Source organism: Dunckerocampus dactyliophorus, chromosome 1 (assembly GCF_027744805.1).
Source record: "Dunckerocampus dactyliophorus isolate RoL2022-P2 chromosome 1, RoL_Ddac_1.1, whole genome shotgun sequence".
Taxonomy (NCBI): Eukaryota; Metazoa; Chordata; class Actinopteri; order Syngnathiformes; family Syngnathidae; genus Dunckerocampus; species Dunckerocampus dactyliophorus.
The window spans coordinates 14,390,261-14,409,981 of NC_072819.1; the positions used below are offsets into that span (position 1 = coordinate 14,390,261).

At 39.5% G+C, this 19,721-nt stretch overlaps 1 protein-coding gene across 2 annotated transcripts; it reads left to right on the plus strand.

Moving 5' to 3' along the window:
- Positions 1-93: 93 nt before the first annotated feature.
- Positions 94-19,721, plus strand: ifrd2 (interferon-related developmental regulator 2). 2 transcript variants are annotated; one of them, XM_054787750.1, is made up of 13 exons: positions 94-2,073; positions 6,421-6,477; positions 8,218-8,334; positions 8,461-8,545; positions 8,627-8,751; positions 9,244-9,401; positions 12,668-12,721; positions 12,923-13,101; positions 14,548-14,656; positions 17,101-17,235; positions 17,317-17,445; positions 17,534-17,626; positions 18,601-19,721. In XM_054787750.1, the coding sequence occupies exons 1-13, from the start codon at positions 2,031-2,033 to the stop codon at positions 18,679-18,681; spliced, it is 1,365 nt and encodes a 454-aa protein (XP_054643725.1). In that variant the 5' UTR covers positions 94-2,030; the 3' UTR covers positions 18,682-19,721. The 2 variants fall into 2 exon arrangements, with proteins under 2 accessions (XP_054643725.1, XP_054643737.1); XM_054787762.1 differs by lacking the exon at positions 6,421-6,477.

Below are 19,721 nucleotides of genomic sequence, written 5' to 3' on the forward strand. Positions count from 1 at the left end.
AGGGGCAATAAGGGGCAAACAGCTCAGCCAGCATTAATCGTGCTGATGAGTTAACTGTAAACAACAGTATGACAAGTGTATGCATGACTTTCACACCAACAGCCAACATTTTCAAGTGCAAAGGTGGTAGATAAAGCTGTTGGATGCTCACCACTCATCATCCTTCAAATGCAGCTACTGCCATCATGTAGAGTACAAAAATAAAATCAAAGACACCAGGTGGGTTCGTTCCGACAGCCACAGCTGTTTATGTAACCTTCTCCTCTTCACACCGCCCGCTCCGGGGCTCTAACACAGTACACTAGGTCCCCAACTAATGAACACAATTGGTTCCAGACGACTGTTCGCAAGTCGATTTGTTCGTAAGTCCAACAAGAGGTAATTTATCAATTATATAGGTACTACATGTATGTGTCTACATATATACAGTACATGTATGCGTATGTATGTAAATATGAGTTTGGATGCAGTAGTAATATTAAACAAGGATAATTAATGAAAAAAAACAATAATAATAAAAGTGATATAATAATACGTAATGATAAATGTTATTTACCTTCGAAGAGGAGTGGTCGAGCATACGTCGTCGTGGTGGAGGAGGAGGAGGTATTGAAAAAAGGACAAATTGTTGTCGTCGTTAGACTCTTCTAAAAGAGGTAGTGTTCTGTGGGTGGTGTAGAATTAAGCAGGCTTATTAACTCTTCATAAACTTTAACCACACGCTCTGTTCGGCTTGCATCGTACAGCTACAATTTAGCTTTGCATTTCTCCTTTACACTCTCTCCCCACCTTCTTCCTCTACCTGTTGGTCCCATTAGCAGTGTCACAGTGCCTTCTACTGGTCAAGCATGTAGCAGTATAAATATGGAGTTCCAAAAGCCAAAATACATGAAAATACCTGTATAGACCAGTCAGCTTGCGTTCGTATCTCCGAATGTTCGCAAATCGGATGTTCGTAAGTTGGGGACCTAGTGTTCCTTCATAATGGGAGACTACAGCGCTGACCACACGGCCAAAAGCCCCGGGCTGTCTACCTACCGCGTGTTCAGTGCAGCTCTCAAGGCAGAGGGAGTGAGGTTTCCCAACGTACACTTGCACAACCTCACAGGCTGGCATCCGTTACATTACTACCAATGTCAGTTATTTGCTTCTTTCGACCACACTTGAATAAAGGAGTTAATTTCAGCATTTACGGTATTTAGACTTTTCCTAAAGATGATCATGGACGGACTAGCAGTGATGTTGACATGGCATCACCGGAAGATCATAGCACTTTTGATGACGTCACCTTACTGTCTTCATATTTGCAAGAAAGACGACACCCTTGTCAGCCTTCTCTGTTCACACAGACATGCTAGAATGACTAAAGACGCAGTAATATGCATGCCAGGCCAATAGTTGGCGATATCTCAGTGTTATTGTTGAGTTCAGCCATTTTAGTCTTTAGTCGTGACTTAATTAGAATTTTACACAGTCCTGTAAGGGAAAGACGATATCAGGTTAAGCATCACCTGGCAACCCACTTTTATCAAGCTAACCTGGCAACCCCCGGCAGCCGGCGTGCTCTCTCTGCTGTGACTGAGAGGAAGATGGTAGACCTGGAGACCGCATCGTGCTTCGAACTTAGCCCCAAACTCTTTGAGAAATGCTCATATTGTCAATCCGGTGTTACGTATAGATTACCAGGGGACAATCACAGATAATATTTCGAGGACAACTGTGGATTTTGACTCTCCTGTTGTTTAGAGCTCTCCCCCGGGTGGAAATTAGCTTGAGTGCTGTTCTTGGATGATCAGCATTATTAGTTTTTTTCTCCAAAAAGAGTGGATTTTTGTTGTTTGTGTTTTTAATTATTATCGTGGAAAGCATCAACACCACCCAGATGTCTCCACGCCGACTGTAGAACCAGAGAGGAGCTTTAATAGTCGACTAAAAGTAGGCTAACCTAAGATAGCTAGCCTATCCTCGCTAACTAACCTCCAGCCGGCCGGCAGCTCTTCGTTCCAAGCGGCCGCTCGAAGGTGCTCGCCATGCCGCGGATTAAAAAAGGGAAGCGTGGCTCCACTAAGGCGGGTAAGTGTTCGCTAAACAACCACAACATTGACTGGTTTGTGGTTACGGTTGCTCTTAGTACACTGGGAAAATAGTTAGCAATGTTGTCATGCTCGGCACATGGCATCAAAATGACACGTCCACTTGTTTGTTTTTTTTTTTGTACACTTGTTTAATTAACGTTAGCAACGTTACTCCATGTAAATGTTGTTTTTCATTTCAGAGTGGTCTTTAAGCAACTTTAAAGCTCTGAGGTGTTTTTAACGGTTTGACATGTAGGGGCTATGTATACCTGTACATGTTTATTTATAGTGTTTACATAAATGGCAAGCCACCGACCACGCCAGAAATGTCTTTATTTTCCCAGATTTCCGTGACAGCTATAAATGTTAATAAAGTTGATGATTCAAAAAGACACAAGTCACGCGTGGTTTTGATTGTCACGTGTGCACACTCACGTTTTAATGATACACTGTGGCTCTTTAAAAATCAGCATAGATTTTTCTATATTATTGACACTGATGCTACACTATCCTTGCATTGTGTTACGGTTTTCAAAACACGTTCACATTCCTCTGAATTGGTAAAAGCTCTAATTATTGCTGAGGCCATTATTTACCTAAACAGGGGCCTTAAAGGGACTGTATGCACGGTTCCACCAGCTCCCTAGAGGGGACCAACATTCGAAGTACTGCAACCATTATTACCCTGCCTCTTCCTGTTTCGAGTACGCAAGCTACACCAACGTAGCAAGCACACTAGTTATGTTTGATGTAAGCTAATAATAGCAATTTGGCAAAACTGTTAACATTAGTTATGGATGGACAGGGATAAAAATTTGGCTCTGGACATTTTGGTCCAGACTGGCCGACTACAATCCATGTGCACATGCTGTGTGAGCTCACCCCATGGATGTACAAGTACATACTAACACAAAAGCTCATAATAACGCCACTATAATGGACAATATCCCTTTTATATTCAGGAGCCTTGACTAAATACATGAGAATAATCAGTTATGGGTGGGTTCACTGGGCTGCCCGGGTCTCTGCTGAGATGAAGTCCACATGAGAGGTTGTTGTGGGCCTGCCACCTATCACAGAACTCGACATGAAAAGTAGAGGAATAGTGTGCAAAAAAAAAAAAAACGGGTCTGCAAGCAATCAGAACATTGACTGATTGGCTAAAGTTTGGAAAACAACACCATCTGCAAAATTGACAGACGGAATTTAATTAGAACAGACAGTACAACTCTACATAATGTATAGACAATACATCTGCATAATATGTATGAAGATGCGTTACTGTAAAAGTAGTGTTTTATTTATTGTAACTGTATAATGTGAAACTGTTGAAACAGATGTCCTTCATGAAGCATATTGGTCTGTGGGCACTAAAAAAGATGCATGTTGACACTTTAAACACTTGAACTCTGCAGGTGACATGATGGGGGGGTGGTCCATTGTAGGTAGAAATGATTTCAAAGTGTGAAAATAGGTGAGGGGTGCCCAACACGTCGATCTCGAGCTACCGGTAGATCGCCAAGGTAGTTTGGGTCGATTGCGTAAACGTCACTTTATAGATGTCATATGACATCAGTCAGCTGACATTAAGCTCCCCTCCTGATTCGGTGTTACTCCATTGCGGCGTTTAAAGGTACACATGGAGGTGCAACTTTCATCTTCATTATTCTGATTACGGATAAACTAACTCAGCTGAAAGATGCTTATATCTATAACAAAAGTTATCTGTTCACTCGTAGCTGCTAGTTTTGTAAAAAAAAAAAAAAATACGTGTGTGTATATATATATATATATTGTTTGATGGCTTTGCTTCGAGTTGTGAACTCCACTACAGAAATCAGTGTTTTCTACACGTCCGCTTCTTAAACTATTATTTCATGATGAAATGGAAAATGTGCCTTGACTTAGGCTGCAGTGTCTTTTGCATAATCATTTTCAATTGTTGTACATCCGTAATGTTTGATAGAAAATGCTAACTGGATGTAATACAGGAAGTATGTCTCCAAATGAAAGTTACGTAGCCATTTTGACTGACGTTACCAGTACTCTGGGTATGTACACAACTACTGACGAATTATGTGTAATTATCTTTATTGCCATATTGAATATAATTACGATATCAACTACTTTGATTACCTGTAAACTTGGAAAATGTGAATGTGAAATACTACTAATATTAGTGATAATAAAACTTTACCGGTTAGATTTTGTATATGTTATGTTTTATAGAAAGAGGTAGATCATTTTGACTTGTAACTTGCATGCTAGAAAAGTGTGTGCACCCCTGCTTCATAAAAGCAACTCTTGAATGAATCAGTACAGTATACTTACTGTTTTCCAATACTTTAGATAACTAGACGTAGTTGTAACACACCACCATGTTTGCTATGTATTATGTAAAGTAAAGTTCCAAGACAATTAAGCAAGCCTTCAACCATTTGCAGTGCACCAAACACATATACACTCAGGGACGCAGATTCAAATGTTAATGTAAATTACATCTCTGATATTAAAATCAATTTAGCTGATGAGGCCCAGGGAGAACAAATGGTCAGCATGTTAGCAACTTACAGAGGCAGATGAACACAGACTCCGCCTGGTCCTAGTGCTTGATCCATCTTAATTTCCACGTAATAAATAAAAGATAGCATAACATTGTAAGGTGCAGCAATAAATCTATAAATAAACAGCTGTCTATCGGCCCAATTTTGGTTGGCCCACCGGGAAGATTCCCGCTACTATCAATCGCCAATCCACCTCTGACATTAGCTATCATTGACTGTATCATAACCACACAGTTTCTCAAAATTGTTGGTCGCTTCTAGGAGTCTGCTTATGTGCACAGGCTACACACACATACGAGTATACGAGACAGCGGTGAGTGACAGCCATTATTAATGAGTTCTTTTATTCGCGCCAAATGAAAATTTACAACAATTTTCATGCAATTTAAATTTTAAGTAAAAAAAAAACAAAACAATCTGTTATTTTAAACGACTATTAGTAACATATGCTAGCCAGGGGTGGTATTCGTATGTTTTCTGGTTTCCAAAAGTATAATTTGGAGCGAAATTGGGATTTTATTTTATGTAACAACTTTAATAGCAACATTTAATAATGACTTGGATTGCATGAGAAAATGAAAATGTAACTGACTTTGACTACATGGGTCATTTATTAACAATTATATTGCACAAACAGCAGCAACAGAACCCAATGGTCAGTGTGGTGGTGGAGGTGGGGGTAGTTGACACATCATCTAATTTGCATAATCACTATATTGTACCCAACATGCCTGGTGGGCACTTTGTAAAATACAGTTAAAGGCTACGTGTGTGTTCGTGCTTAGTCATCGTTACCCAAATAAAATGGTATTGTTGAGTGTTAACTTACCTGTTACATATGCTGTTTAATTTTTGGTTCACACCATGATTAAGACTGTAGTTCTGTTTGACTGTCATTTGCACTCACTGTGTTAAGCAAAGTTGTAACTACCCTCCATTTATTTCAGGCAGACCATTTTAATGGGAATGTGGGCAGGGGTGAGCATATACAGTAGCAACAAATCATACTAAAAAAAGCCAAAAAACATTCTCTGGTGGTCAATTTTTATGGCAGACCACCACAGATAATGAATGCATGCTATACCAACAGTGATTTTAAACCGCATGCAGAGGTAGATAAAGCTGTTGATTGCTGACCACTCATGAAACATCAGCTTGTCCAGGCAAAAAAAAAGCATCAGCAGGTTGTCTACAGCCACAGCTGTTAATGGTAATGTTTTTGACCCGGTACTAACTAGAGACCCTGGCAGTTACTTTGCTTTTGACACCACACACCCAGTGATTTTGGAAGATACTATGGTTGTTTGAATACAGGCGTTACTTGGCGCATACAACAGTTCAAACTTTTTTTTTTACTAAGAGCACATTCATAAGAAAAGGCATATTTCACATACTGTTGACAACTTTGTCTATGTGCTCAGCTCACGCGGACCTTCAAAAATGACTTTAACACAATGCAATGTGCATGGCAGGCCAGGAGATGGTGATGTCACGAAAAAAAACATTACACATGCACAACAACTGCTTGATGTGTTTCATATCAAAAGCCGTGTGTAAAATGCTCTTTTTGGCATATCTGTGGGTTAAGAATATACCTGTACAAGGAAATGTGTAGTTCAGTGCAATTAAAAGATGGGTATAATCTAATTTTTGATGTTCTCTTTTCCATCACATTCTTTTCTCCCACATTTCACCCCCCGCTTTCTGCTGCATTCCAACACCCCTGTCACATACGTACTAAATATACCTCATTCATTCCATCGTCCATACGTCATCTCCAGGATCTCTTCGTCAAGAGGTTCTTCAGCTACAGCTGACGGCTAAAGCCTCGCTGAAAGGTACCGTAATGCTTTTGACCCTTGATTCCCCCCCGCGCCAGCCCAGAGCGTCACCTTCGTAGCCATGCATTTGCTTTTTTTTTTTTAAATGCTCATGACACTAAAATAATCTTATTTCTGCTGTGAAAAATAACGTTGAAAGGCATATTTCTTGTGTTAGATGTGTGCTTGAATGTTTTATATTTATATATATATATATATATATATGAATGCCCGCTCGTTGTGTTGCTTTTGCTGGAACACGCGAGGAGACGGAGTATGCTTGTTGACATTTCTAAAAGACACCATTCGCCTCGTCAGATTGGCAAACTTTGTGGGACAAATGTTTCAATACTGCCCTGCAGATGGAAATAAAAAGTCAAAAACCCACAAAGCATGCCAAGGTGGCAGTAAGTCAAACAACATTTCTTCTGCTAATATGCTCCATACCAGCCAGCCTAGTGCTCATGGCGGCTAATACAGTGCTAATTTCCGACGTGCTAACTAGGTGTCTAATTTGTATCTGTTGTGGCTATGACTGTCAGTAAAACACATCCCACTCCTCACAACACAATATTAGTGAACGTTACTGTTGTTGTGAATATGCCACCTTCTTCGTGTGCGTTCCTGGCTGTGTTTGCACCTGGTTTCTGATGTCACTCGCCTTTCTGGCCTATCTTGCAGTCAGACCTGTCGGTTTCAGTAAATAAATCCATATTTTTTGTCTCTATTCTGGGAATTTTAGTATAGGGTTTCATACTTGTGGACATTTTCTTACATGTTATATCATGGTTATCACAACACAATATCAGTCAATGTTGTGAGCAAAAGTGGGACCGCCTGCACCTGCACGTATTGTGTTATTCTTGTGAATATGTCACTTTTTTGGCTTTGCTGTGAGTTCATGGCTGTATGTGTTTAAATATGGTTCCTGGAACATGTTTTGGTCGTGACATCACAGCCAAGATTACATTGGTTCGGAAAACTCCCTGGGATGTGTGTCAAAATCACCACTTCATTAAACTCATATTTCATCGTTTATTTATCTATGCCAGCAGTATGACATTATTGTGATTGTTTTTGTCAAACTTTAAAATAATATACTACAAATAAAATACACTTTAAATAATAAGCTTAAATGCATGTATGTAGCTTGATAACCAACCCACAGCTGCACTTGCTTTACTGACCCTCAAGTAATTAATAAAAAATAAAAAGACAACCCTTCTTTTTTAAAGCCCAGTTTTGGAAAAAAATATTTTTTAGACAAAAGTAAGGATGAATTGGATGTTTTTTGTTTTTAAATTATATTTTGTTCATCAGATTTCCTAGCTGCTGGACGGTTTGCTTCATGACTGCCTCATTGATCATCGTTATGTTAAAATTAGCGTCATAACTCAGAGCACTGAAGCTAACGATTATTTGCAGAGTCAACTAGTCAAACCATTACTGCTTCTACTGCTGTACACGTTGAGTCCACAACTTGTTTTTAACTCATTGTCAAAACGTATTATAGTAAATTGTAACAAAATGACCGAAATGGTATTATCCTTTTTATACAAAGTATATAACCACAGTGAAGAATGGACAGATTTGAAGTGCAAAATGTCCTGCAAACATGACATTCAGTGCAAAATAAACTCACAGGGGTTTTTGATCCTGTAAAAATGAAAAAGGAATAAAAATGTTAATATATTTGTTTTGCTTTTAATGTTTAATGCAAATTTGATGATGATGTGATTATGTCCTTGTGTGTGTTAGGTGTCAAAAATGGCAACAAGGTGGAGTCTGGAGCCAGCGATGACGAGCTGACATCGGACGTCCTCAGCCACTACAGCAGCGCCAGTGAAGGCACCTCCGTGCTAGAGGAAGGCATAGGTTAGCTGCATATACATACTGGATATAATTTTAATCCTGTTAACAAAGTGGTTTTAGATACAGTATGTAATATTACAACATTGCTGTATCAAGCTCTTTTACTTCTCCTTTCTATTCCAAACACAGGAGGGGAGCAGGTGGACGAGCAGACAGCCCAAGAGGAAATGGAAGACAAACTCAAACAGTGCATTGACAATCTCACTGACAAGAGGTGAGCCCCCATTTGTCTTCCAAAGCAACTATCCCAAAATAAAAGAATATAGCGATGTCACTAACATCTCATCTGTCTCAGTGTAAAGACTCGGCTTGCAGCCCTGGAGTCATTGCGACAGGCCTTCTCCTCCAAAGTCTTGTACGACTTCCTCACAGAGAGACGCCTCACGGTCGGTGACTGCTTGGAGAGGAGCCTCAAAAAAGGTCACATAAATCAGCACACTTTATCACCATTTTTCCACTTTCTGCTAAATACATATTGTAGAACCCATTTTTCGAAGTCCCTCGGTCTGGCTGACTAATGTATACACAAGCCATGGTCGACATAACCGAAACTAGCAATTGCTTGCACATTTACAACTTTACATTTCCTGACTTTTGCCAAGGAGAATGGGTGATGAAGTATTTTTGAAGCTATGGCAGTTTGTTGACATGGTTTTCCCCCTTTTGTGCCTATTTTTATTTACATTCTTCTGATTTCCTATTATATTTTATACTCTTATCTCATAGAGCTGCTGCGATTTATGATTATGATGAAGTTAATAATACTACAATACTACACGTCGACATAACTTTACCCATTTTTCATACAAATAACCCCTTTTGCAGAAATCAACATACCGTAAACAGCACAGACTTGAAAGAGTTTCACTGTATTTAAATATTAATTATGTTACCTCCATCCATGTTGTCCAGGCGGTGGAGAGGAGCAGGCGTCAGCGGCCACCCTCTTTGCCCTGCTCTGCATCCAGCTGGGTGGAGGAGATGAGGCGGCTGAAGGCTTCAACATGCTCCGCCCCATCCTTACCACCATCTTGATAGACAGCACGGCAAGCATGACAGCACGTCAGAGTGTGAGTAACCGTATACAGTATGTGACAAAGCGACAGAAGCCCGAACAGTTCAGCAAGCAGTTTGATTACCATAATTTTCGGTGTGTAAGCCGCACCCACTAAATTTAGAGAAAAAGCAGGATTTGTACATATATAAGCTGCACCGGACTATAAGCCACAGGTGTCCACATCATAAAAAGGGATATTTGGTGCACAGAAAGACGTCACATGGAAAGATTTTTAAAAAACTTTTACTAAAAATGTTTTTCCAAACAGTGCGTGTCAAACCGTGATGCAACACGGCTATTTAAATAGTGGCAAATGGTGCATGTAACATAGATAACAGCCTACCAGAAAAGTCATTCATTGTCATCCTCTTGGGAACTAAAACCACTAAAGTATTTCTCTTGTGTGTCATAATTGAACAGCGTCCTAATTCCTTCATCATACATGTCGTCGGTCTCTCTCTCTCTCTCTCTCTCTCTCTCCCCCTCCCCCCCTCTCTCGCCCCCTTTCTCTCTCTCTCCCTTCCTCCATTTTGAAATGTTGAACTTCTCCACAAATTGAAACAATAGCATTTTGTCCATAGTTAACTCATAATTATTTGCACTAAATCGCAGCTACAAAGAAGTTTTTATCTATAATAAGTAGGGATCTAAATTTCTTTGTGGTAAACGATTTGATACCAACTGTGTTAGTGCGGGAGATTTTCATTGTCAAAACAAAACTCATGAAGCAACTGTCAGTTTCGGATTTACCGTCTTAGATTTATTTAACAATGTGACTGATTGAAGCAAGAAGATACAATATCAGGCGGCTGGCCTGAAAAGGGAGACATTTCAACTTCTCCTGGTTCTCCTGAAATGTCTCTTCTCCGCTAGTGTAGGAACCCTCCTGATACTGTCCCCATCCCCCCTTGAATCCATGAAAAAGTTGTCTTTGATCACTATTTGGCCCGGGTCACCTGGCAACACGTCGTGTCCTGGCCCAGTTGGTTCGATTTTCCGTGGGAATGTTTCCTGTATCCTGTTCTGGGCGTCTGTGTGTGATTCATTCCATTCGTAAAGCTTCCCCCGCATAGTCATGTTGTCACTGTGATGTCTTATCTTTTAATTAGCATTCTAATGATATGAATGGCTGAAGTTAGCGAGACGTGCATTCTTTACCATTTGGGCTCTGTGTAATTATCTAGCTAATACCTCAATAAAACATGCATATAGTGTGTATGTGTTTATATTTATATATATGTATGTATATATATATACATACATACATACATACATACATACATATATATATATATATATATACACACATATATATATATATATATATATATATATATATATACATACATACATACATACATACATACATACATACATACATATACACACACACACTAGGTCCCCAACTTACGAACACAATTGGTTCCAGACGGTCGTTCTTATATCGAATTGTTCTTAAGTAGGGGAAAAGGCAATATTATCAATGATATAGGTACTACATGTACGTGTATACATATACAGTATATGTGTATGTATGTAAATATGAGTTTGGATGCAGTAGTAATATTAAACGAGGATAATTAATGAAAAAAACAATAATAAAAGTGATATAATAATACGTAATGATAAATGTTATTTACCTTTTGAAGAGGAGTGGTCGAGCATACGTCGTTGTGGTGGAGAAGATATTGAAAAAAGGACAAGTCGTCGTTGTCGTCAGACTCTTCTAAAAGAGGTAGTGTTCTGTGGGTGGTGTAGAATTAAGCAGGCCTATTAACTCTTCATAAACTTTAATCACACGCTCTGTCTGGGTTGTATAATTTAGCTTTCCATTTAGCTTTATCTCCCCAGTCTAACTCTTCCTCTGTTGGTCCCATTAGCTCTAACGCTGCTTCTGTTGGTCCCATTAGCAGTGTCACAGTGCCCTCTACTGGCCAAGCATGTACAGTAGCAGTATAAATACTGATTGAGCGACTACAAGGCAAAATAAAATAAAATATAGACCAGTCGGCTTGTGTTCGTATCCGCGAATGTTCGCTAATCGGTTGTTTGTATGTTGGGGACCTAGTGTATTACCAATTATATAGGTATTACATGTACGTGTATACATATACAGTATATGCGTATGTATGTAAATATGAGTTTGGATGCAGTAGTAATATTAAACGAGTATAATTGATGAAAAAAACAACAATAATAATAAAAATGATATAATACGTAATGATAAATGTTATTTACCTTTGAAGAGGAGTGGTCGAGCATACGTCGTCGTGGTGGAGAAGGAGGAGGAGTTATTGGGAAAAAAATCCTCGTCATCGTTAGACTCTTCTAAAAGAGGTAGTGTTCTATGGGTGGTGTAGAATTAAGCAGGCCTATTAATTCTTCATAAACTTTAATCACACGCTCTGTCCAGGTTGTATCATGCAGCTACAATTTAGCTTTCCAATTAGCTTTCTCTCCCCCAGCGTCTGTTAGTCCCATTAGCAGTGTCACAGTGCCCTCTACTGGTCAAGCATGTAACAGTATAAATACTGATGGAGCGACTAGAAGGCAAAATAAAATGAAATAAAATATAGACCAGTCAGCTTGTGTTCGTATCCGCAAATGTTTGCAAGTCGGATGTTCATAAGTTGGGGACCTAGTGTATATGTATATGTGTGTGTATATATGTATGTATATGGACATACATACATACATATACATATACTGTATATATACATATATATATATATATATATATGAGTAGATACAAATAAGTTTGGTCTTGTTGCAAGAGCCATTTGCCAGGGCTTTAAAGCTAAATTTACCAATCAAAATACCTTTTTCTTTGTCCATTTCTGCTCAATATTTGTTCCTACTTGTGGCCCCACAGGCACAGCTACTTCCTCAAAGTACAGTGTGGGCCAAGTGTCAAGTAGGATGTGCACACATAAAAAAAAAAATCTTTTCCGTGTTATTAGCCCCAGTAAAAACACATGTATAATAGATCACAGATTGCCGTAGATGTGTATTATGTGTACTGTATTATCATTTACATTAGTGATGCCAATGTTCAGTCTGATTGGCTTCTGGCTGCCCTGTTCTTGCGAGACAGCTTTTTTTTTATATATCGTCATGTTTTAATCCTGTGAGATCCTGTGACACCCCATTATATGCTGTACATATACTGTATAATAAACAATCACAGGGCGCCTGGTGGAGTGCGCCATAGTTGTGGTTTCTCTCTACATTAATGGTACATTTACTTACACATGTTGTGTTTGCTTGTGTCCTCATCAGTGTGCCAGAGCTTTGGGGATGTGTTGCTACGTCTCTGCTGCTGAAGACGGAGAGGTGAGAACCACCTTAAGTGTTTTATGGACAAGTGGGTACTTATTTGTTTATAACTTTACCCGTATAAATAAATAAATAAATTACTGTATGTTTACAATAGCCATAAGAAAGCCTTTTGGTGTGAATACCTTTGTGGATGCTATGCTAGTACTGGATATCTTTGTATTGTTCTCGTGTGCTTTTTGTTTGTTCCCCTCTCAGGACTTGATCAAGTCGTTGTCCCTCCTGGAGAGTGTCTTCATGTCGTCCTACCCCAACAGAGAAGGAGCAATGCCCACGCCCAAACCTGGCGGCCCAGCTCTCCACAGCGCTGCCCTGCAGGCCTGGTCCCTGCTGGTCACTCTCTGTCCTGCATCCAGACTCTCTGTACTCCTGCACCTGTAAATAAATACATGCTAGTTTTGTCATTTTTAATCATTTAGTTGTCAGTGGACATTTTTATTAGATATACAGTCAAACCTGTCTTAGCGGCCACCTTTATAGAATGGCCACCTGCCTATAGCGGCCACTGAAAAATCCCCCGCAGCAAATTTACATGTTATAGACCCTGTGTATAGCAGTCACCTGTCTAACACGGCCAGCGGCCACCCATTTTGTCTCCCTTGGTCAATATCTGACTGCATATAGCAGCCAAATTACTGACTCAAGTAGAAGCTTCATGCACGAAAAAGTTTCGTTTTTCAATCAATGAAGCTGTCGTGTGTAGATTATAATTACTGAGTCCAGCTCAGTCACAATCATTCACAAGATCCACACAAACTGTCAGTTGTTCCACATAAAAAAGCCGTCTTCTTTTGAGCTTGCTATTTCCTGGTCAAACATGTAACTGTAAGAGCATTTGCACCAAAACATTACCGCAAAGTAGGCTGGAAACAGGACGTGCTCCCAGCGACGCTACAATAAAAAAAACATACGCTAGCATGCATGCGGCAGCGGGAGCAAAACTGAGTTCGGTTGTACTTAATTGAAGTATTTTAGAATGTCCTCACGTTATTTTTCATCAATCCTCATCCACAAATCCATCAAAGTCCTCATCTTCTGTATTCGACACAAAAAAAAGCTGTCTTCTTTTCCGTTCAGTTCTTTATTTATTGAACGTGGCCACCAGAGAGCACACAGAATACACACACACACACACACACGTCTCGTCTCTCCTTCCTGCTTGCCCACAAGGCAAAGGTTAAACAAGCCCCACTACATCGCTGTCCAGGCAATGCCTGTAACAAGTGACACCGTTTATTTCCTGGTGTGAGACAATGTGCACTGGTCAATACTGTAATGCCGCTTGTTGTGGGGAAGGAGAGACTCACGTCGCCGATGCACTTTAATGGCTTTATTAACAGCGAAGAACACTGCAGGACTTTACATCCACGCCAACATAAACACACTTCCCAACTCTCTCGAAACTCACAGCTAGCACTGAGCGTAGCTCTCCTGCTCGGGACGCCCACTGTCACTTCCCGTCACTTCCTGATGAACTAAAGCTGTAATGACACTCTGCCGTATAAAAAGTAAAATATTAAAAGCAAGCGTAAGACATTACTAGCACAGCTTTGTTCTGTGGGTCATGGATAATAACAAGCCTAGTAGTGCTGTACAACTTTTATCCGCAGTCCCACAGTGCCCTCTATTGGTCAACATTATCCCCCCCCCCCCCCCCCCCCGCCTTTTTTCCCCCCTCTGCTGGTCAACATTCAAGCTGGACGCCAACCTGTCTATAGAGGCCACCTGTGTATAGCGGCCACTTTTGCAGACTCCCTCTAGTGGCCGCTATAGACAAGTTTGACTGTATTTTGAATTAACAATGTAATAAATTTGTTTTGCAGTCACCTCCCCAAGCTGCAAGCATGCCTGCAAAGTAGCGATGTCAACTACAGGATCACTGTGGGAGAAACCATCGCACTGCTGGTGGAACTGGGGCGAGAAATAGATGAGGTACACACGCACGCACACACACACACACACACACACACACACACACACACACACACACACACAGCTATTCTGTACAGTGCACTTCAAATGGTCACAATTATTCAACCCTTATAATAATTTACATTTTTTGTGCAACTTTTAATACATGGCCTATTACAATTACCTATTAAAATGTGTAGTGAATCTATAGAATATAAGCGTCAATTAAACTACTGAAATAAATTAACTTTTCAAAGATATTAACAGTCTTTTAGATGCGCCTGTACACTACAGGGTTTGCCCCCCCTTCCTGATTTCAGATTTTTTGCAAGTTTGTCACACTTAAAGGGGACCTATTATGCTTTTAATCGGCTCTGCACGCTGGGTTTTACAATGTCGTAACTGTGTTTATTTTATGGAAGTAATCCGACAAAAGGCTGTCCAGAAGTCCTCGTGAGCGCTTGGGAGTGTGACTAATCACAGCGGAGTGGAGTCAGCGGGAGGCGTACCTGGAGGAGGGCCGGGGGTGGAGTAAATAACTCTCCTAAATAGCTGCTCCATTGGAGTCCAGAACTCGATACAAAGGGCAGAAAATTTGTAGAATATGTCCCCTTTTAAATGTTTCAGATCAGACAAATTTAAATATTATTATGATTATTATGATGATGATGATGATGATTATTATTATTACTATTATTATTATTATTATTATTATTATTATAGCAATAATAAATATTATAACACAACTGAACACAAAATGCAGATTTTAAATGACAGTTTTTACTATAAAAGGGAGAAAAAATCCAAACCTACATGGCCTTGTGTGAAAAAGTGATTGCCCACCCCTAGCAGCAACAACTGCAATCGAGGGTTTGTGATAACGTGCAGTGAGTCTCTTACATCGGTGTGGAGGAATTTTGGCCCACCCATATTTGCAGAATTGTTGTAATTCAGCTACATTGGAGGGCTTTCGAGCATGAACTGCCTTTTAAGGTCATGCCACAGCATTTCAGTAGGATTCAGGTCAGGACTTTGACTAGGTCACTCCAAAGTGTTTTTCTTCAGCCATTCAGAGGTGGACTTGCTGGTGTGTTTTGGATCATTGTCCTGCTGCAGAACCCAAGTTGGTTTCAGCTTGAGGTCACGGACAGATGGCTGGACATTCTCCAAGAGTTTTTGGTAGACAGCAGAAATCATGGTTCCATTTATCACAGCAAGTCTTCCAGGTCCTGAAGCAGCAAAACATCCCCAGACCATCACACTACCACCACCATATTTTACTGTTGGTATGATGTTCTTTTTCTGAAATGTGGCATTACTTTGACGCCAGATGTAATGGTACACACACCTTCCAAAAAGTTCAACTTTTGTCTCGTCAGACTACAGAATATTTTCCCAAAGGTCTTGGGGATCATCAAGATGTTTTTTGGAAAAATTGAGATGAGCCTTAATGTTTTTGTTCAGCAGTGGTTAACTGAGGCAAGTGAGTCCTGCAGTTCTTTGGATTTTGTTGTGGGGTCTTTGTGACCTCTTGGATGAATTGTTGTTGTGCTCTTGGGGTAATTTTGGTTGGCCGGCCACTCTGGGAAGGTTCACCACTGTTCCGTGTTTTTGCCATATGAGGATAATGGCTCTCACTGTGGTTCGCTGGAACCCCAAAGCTTTAGAAAATGGCTTTATAACCTTTTCCAGACTAATAGATCTCAATCTTAGTTATGTTTTAACAGGGGGAAAATCACTTTTTCCACACAGGGCCATGTAGGTTTGGATTGTTTTTTTTTTTTTTTTGTCTCCCTTAATAATAAAAAGTTTCATTTAAAAACTGCATTTTGTGTTCAGTTGTGTTGTCATTGACAAATATTTAAATTTGTTTGATGATCTGCAACATGTGTCACAAACGTGCAAAACAAAAAAAAAAAAATCAGGAAGGGGGCAAACACTTTTACACACCACTATATATGTATTTTTGTATTATTATATTTGAAAAAAAATAGTTTCAAATTTTACCATCCCCATTAAAAAAAAATCACTTAAATATTTTAGATAACAAAACACATAAATAGAAATAACGATGAATTAAAACTACTTTGCATATTCCCAAAAGTTGCTAGCCTCCATTTTTTATTTGTGTATTAAAAAAATATATTTTTTCATATATAAAAAAAAACCTTGCCCTTTAAAGCGCTTTAAAGCAGTTGTACAAATGTACAAATTTCATTCAAAACAAATAGCTTTTAATACATAAAACCTCTTTAATAAAAATAACACACATATGTATATATTATAATATCTATGTCATTATACTCAACCAAAATCTATGTTTTGCTGTATGTTTTCCTCTAATTCCTGCCTTAGTTATTCCAAATAATTCAGGTTATCACCATGGATGTATATGTACAGTATTCATTTAAAACTATGGATTCACCATGGCTGTAGTGTGCTGACTTTGAGGTTTTTGAGTGCAGGACTTTGAGGTGGAGGAAGGAGAAACCTTGTGTGAAAATCTGAAGAGTTTAGCCACAGACAGCAACAAGCATCGCGCCAAGAACGACCGGAGGAAGCAACGCTCAATCTTCAGGGAGGTTCTACACTACATTGAGGTGAGCTGGGAACACACATGTATGCACAGTAGTCTGTCAACATGATTATCCTTGGTCTCATATGTCATATGTTTCCTTCAGAATGAAGACTTCACAGAGGAGAAGATCAGGTTTGGAGTGGAGAGTGTGTACATCGACAGCTGGATGAGGAGAAGAATCTATGATGCCTTCAAGGAGATCCTGGAGTCTGGAGTCAGGCACCAACTACAGGTTAGCAGTCAGGAATGTCTTTGCGGGCACTCTTAAATGATGTTTTATCTACTTTCTGGTTTTTTGTTGTTGTTTTTTTTCGTTGCAGTTTAACCCACTGCTGAGAGACATCTTTGGTCTTGGACCTCCCATCATTCTGGACCCCACGCTCAAAGCCAACAAGATCTCACGGTTTGAAAAGGTAAAGGTGTTTTCTTCTGGCATTAGGCGTCTTTATTAATTAAGTGTCCCAAAAAATGACCCATGTGAGAAATATTCACACTGATGCTGTTTGTGTCCAAATATTCCTTGTGTTCCAAAATACAGTCACCCTTCACTACATCGCAGTTCGAATTTCACGGCTTCACTCTGTCACTGTAAAAAAAAAAAAAATGCAATTAATAAATCAGGCTGTTTTGTAGTGGAATATGGACTATTGTTAAAAAAACAGGCATACATAAACAATTTTTTTTGTTGCCTAAATCGCACGAAAACTCAGGTATCTAAAGCAGGAGGAAGTGACGTAGGTCTCGTGCAAAAGTGATTGTGTTTCCTGTGCGGAAGTACAGTGCTCATTGAGAGAAAATCAAAACTTTTGCCTAAGGCAAGAGGGAAGTGGTTGAGAGAAAAGGTGGCAAAGGAGGAGGAGGAGAAAGAGAATGTGCAGCAGAGATGGCTGTACAGCTCGAGCGCAGTTTTTGCAACGTTCATGCAAAGCCTGTATGGAACGCACCGTCTGTACGTTTATTGCAAGTTTGCAAGACAGACATTGGTCTTCCAACTTACATGCATTGGCGGTACGACAGCCGTACGTCCGAGAAGCCTCAGATGTTATGCGTGGTACGCACGTTCGACTTACAGGTTGTACATTGGGTGCGCAGTGATCTTACTCCTTCATGCTCACCACATCTACGTTCTCCAAGAACAATGGGCAACACCACAAATCACGGCCAACAAAAACCACACTTCCGATTGTGACTTAGGCTTTTTAAAAAGTTTTGCAATGTTAGAACATCAAATAATGGCACGGAATGCCAAAAGATCAAAGCACTCATGTTATGTTATGCTGTGATCTATTTGAGTTTGAAAACACTATACAACAATCTTTTGATCCGTTATCTGTATTAAAATTGTACTAAATATCTTTTTTTTTTGTTCCCGCCGCCTCTTCAACAGCATCTTTTCAACTCAGCTGCCTTCAAGGCCAGAACGAAACAGAGGAACAAAGTCCGCGACAAACGGGCCGACGTCATGTGATGCATCGACTGCCTTAAAGCCTCACATGCTCTGCAAATTAACGTCAAAACCTTGTACCCACCAATGGGCTCTCCACATTCAAGATGGTCCAGCTACGACCACCCTCATCGGAAATAGCATGTTTGCCTACAAGATGATACATAGTTATTTAATAAAAACAATGTTAATTTCACAGTATTTCTCAAACTGGACAAAAATATCCTAAGAGTGGCAACTAGATGCCACAAAATGCATGTTACGCTGGATGGAAGGGAAATTGTAAGGCAGTTAACATTAAGGCTTATATGTTGCTGTGATTTTTAATTGGTGCTAATGCTAAACTGAGTTTAGCAGCAGCCTCTGACAACCCCCTCCCATAAATATTATTGCAACTCATTGTTTCTTATTGCCAAAACTACACGAGCTGATAGAAAAAAAACGTGTATGTGTGTGTGCTATATTTGAACTTTTCGCAACACTTTTTGAATTAAACCTGTTTAATATATAAGCCTAATTAAAACAACCATCTTTTTTACTGCCATATTTTTAAGAAGGAAACAAACATTTTAAGCATCTGTGCTTGTTTCTAATATTTTAAATTGTAATTTATTAGAGAGTAGATGCAGTGCGATTTATTTTTTAGTTTTAAGAGAATGCAAAGTGCTGTTTACAGACATAACTATGGGAAGAAGATGAATTAATTGTTCTTTATTCTCTTTTAAAATATATTTTATTGCAGATGTATGCGATGTTGATGTACATTGGGATGTATCATAAGAGGTGTTACTTGAATCATTAAAGGAGTGTTTGGAGTATTCACTCTGCATATTTGATGTGTCAAAATATCATTTAGAGTGAATGGTCAAAACGGACTACTGTGCATCTTGTGATTTATATTGTGGCAAACATTGTCGACTCAAGCTGAACTCTAAAACTTTTTCTATTTCTCAAATATTTGTTCACAAATCTTAGTCTGTTTTACTCAGCGTTACGAACGCTGAGTCATCCACCTCACAAAGCATATCGAGATGCTGATTAAATAGCAAGATTACACTACACAA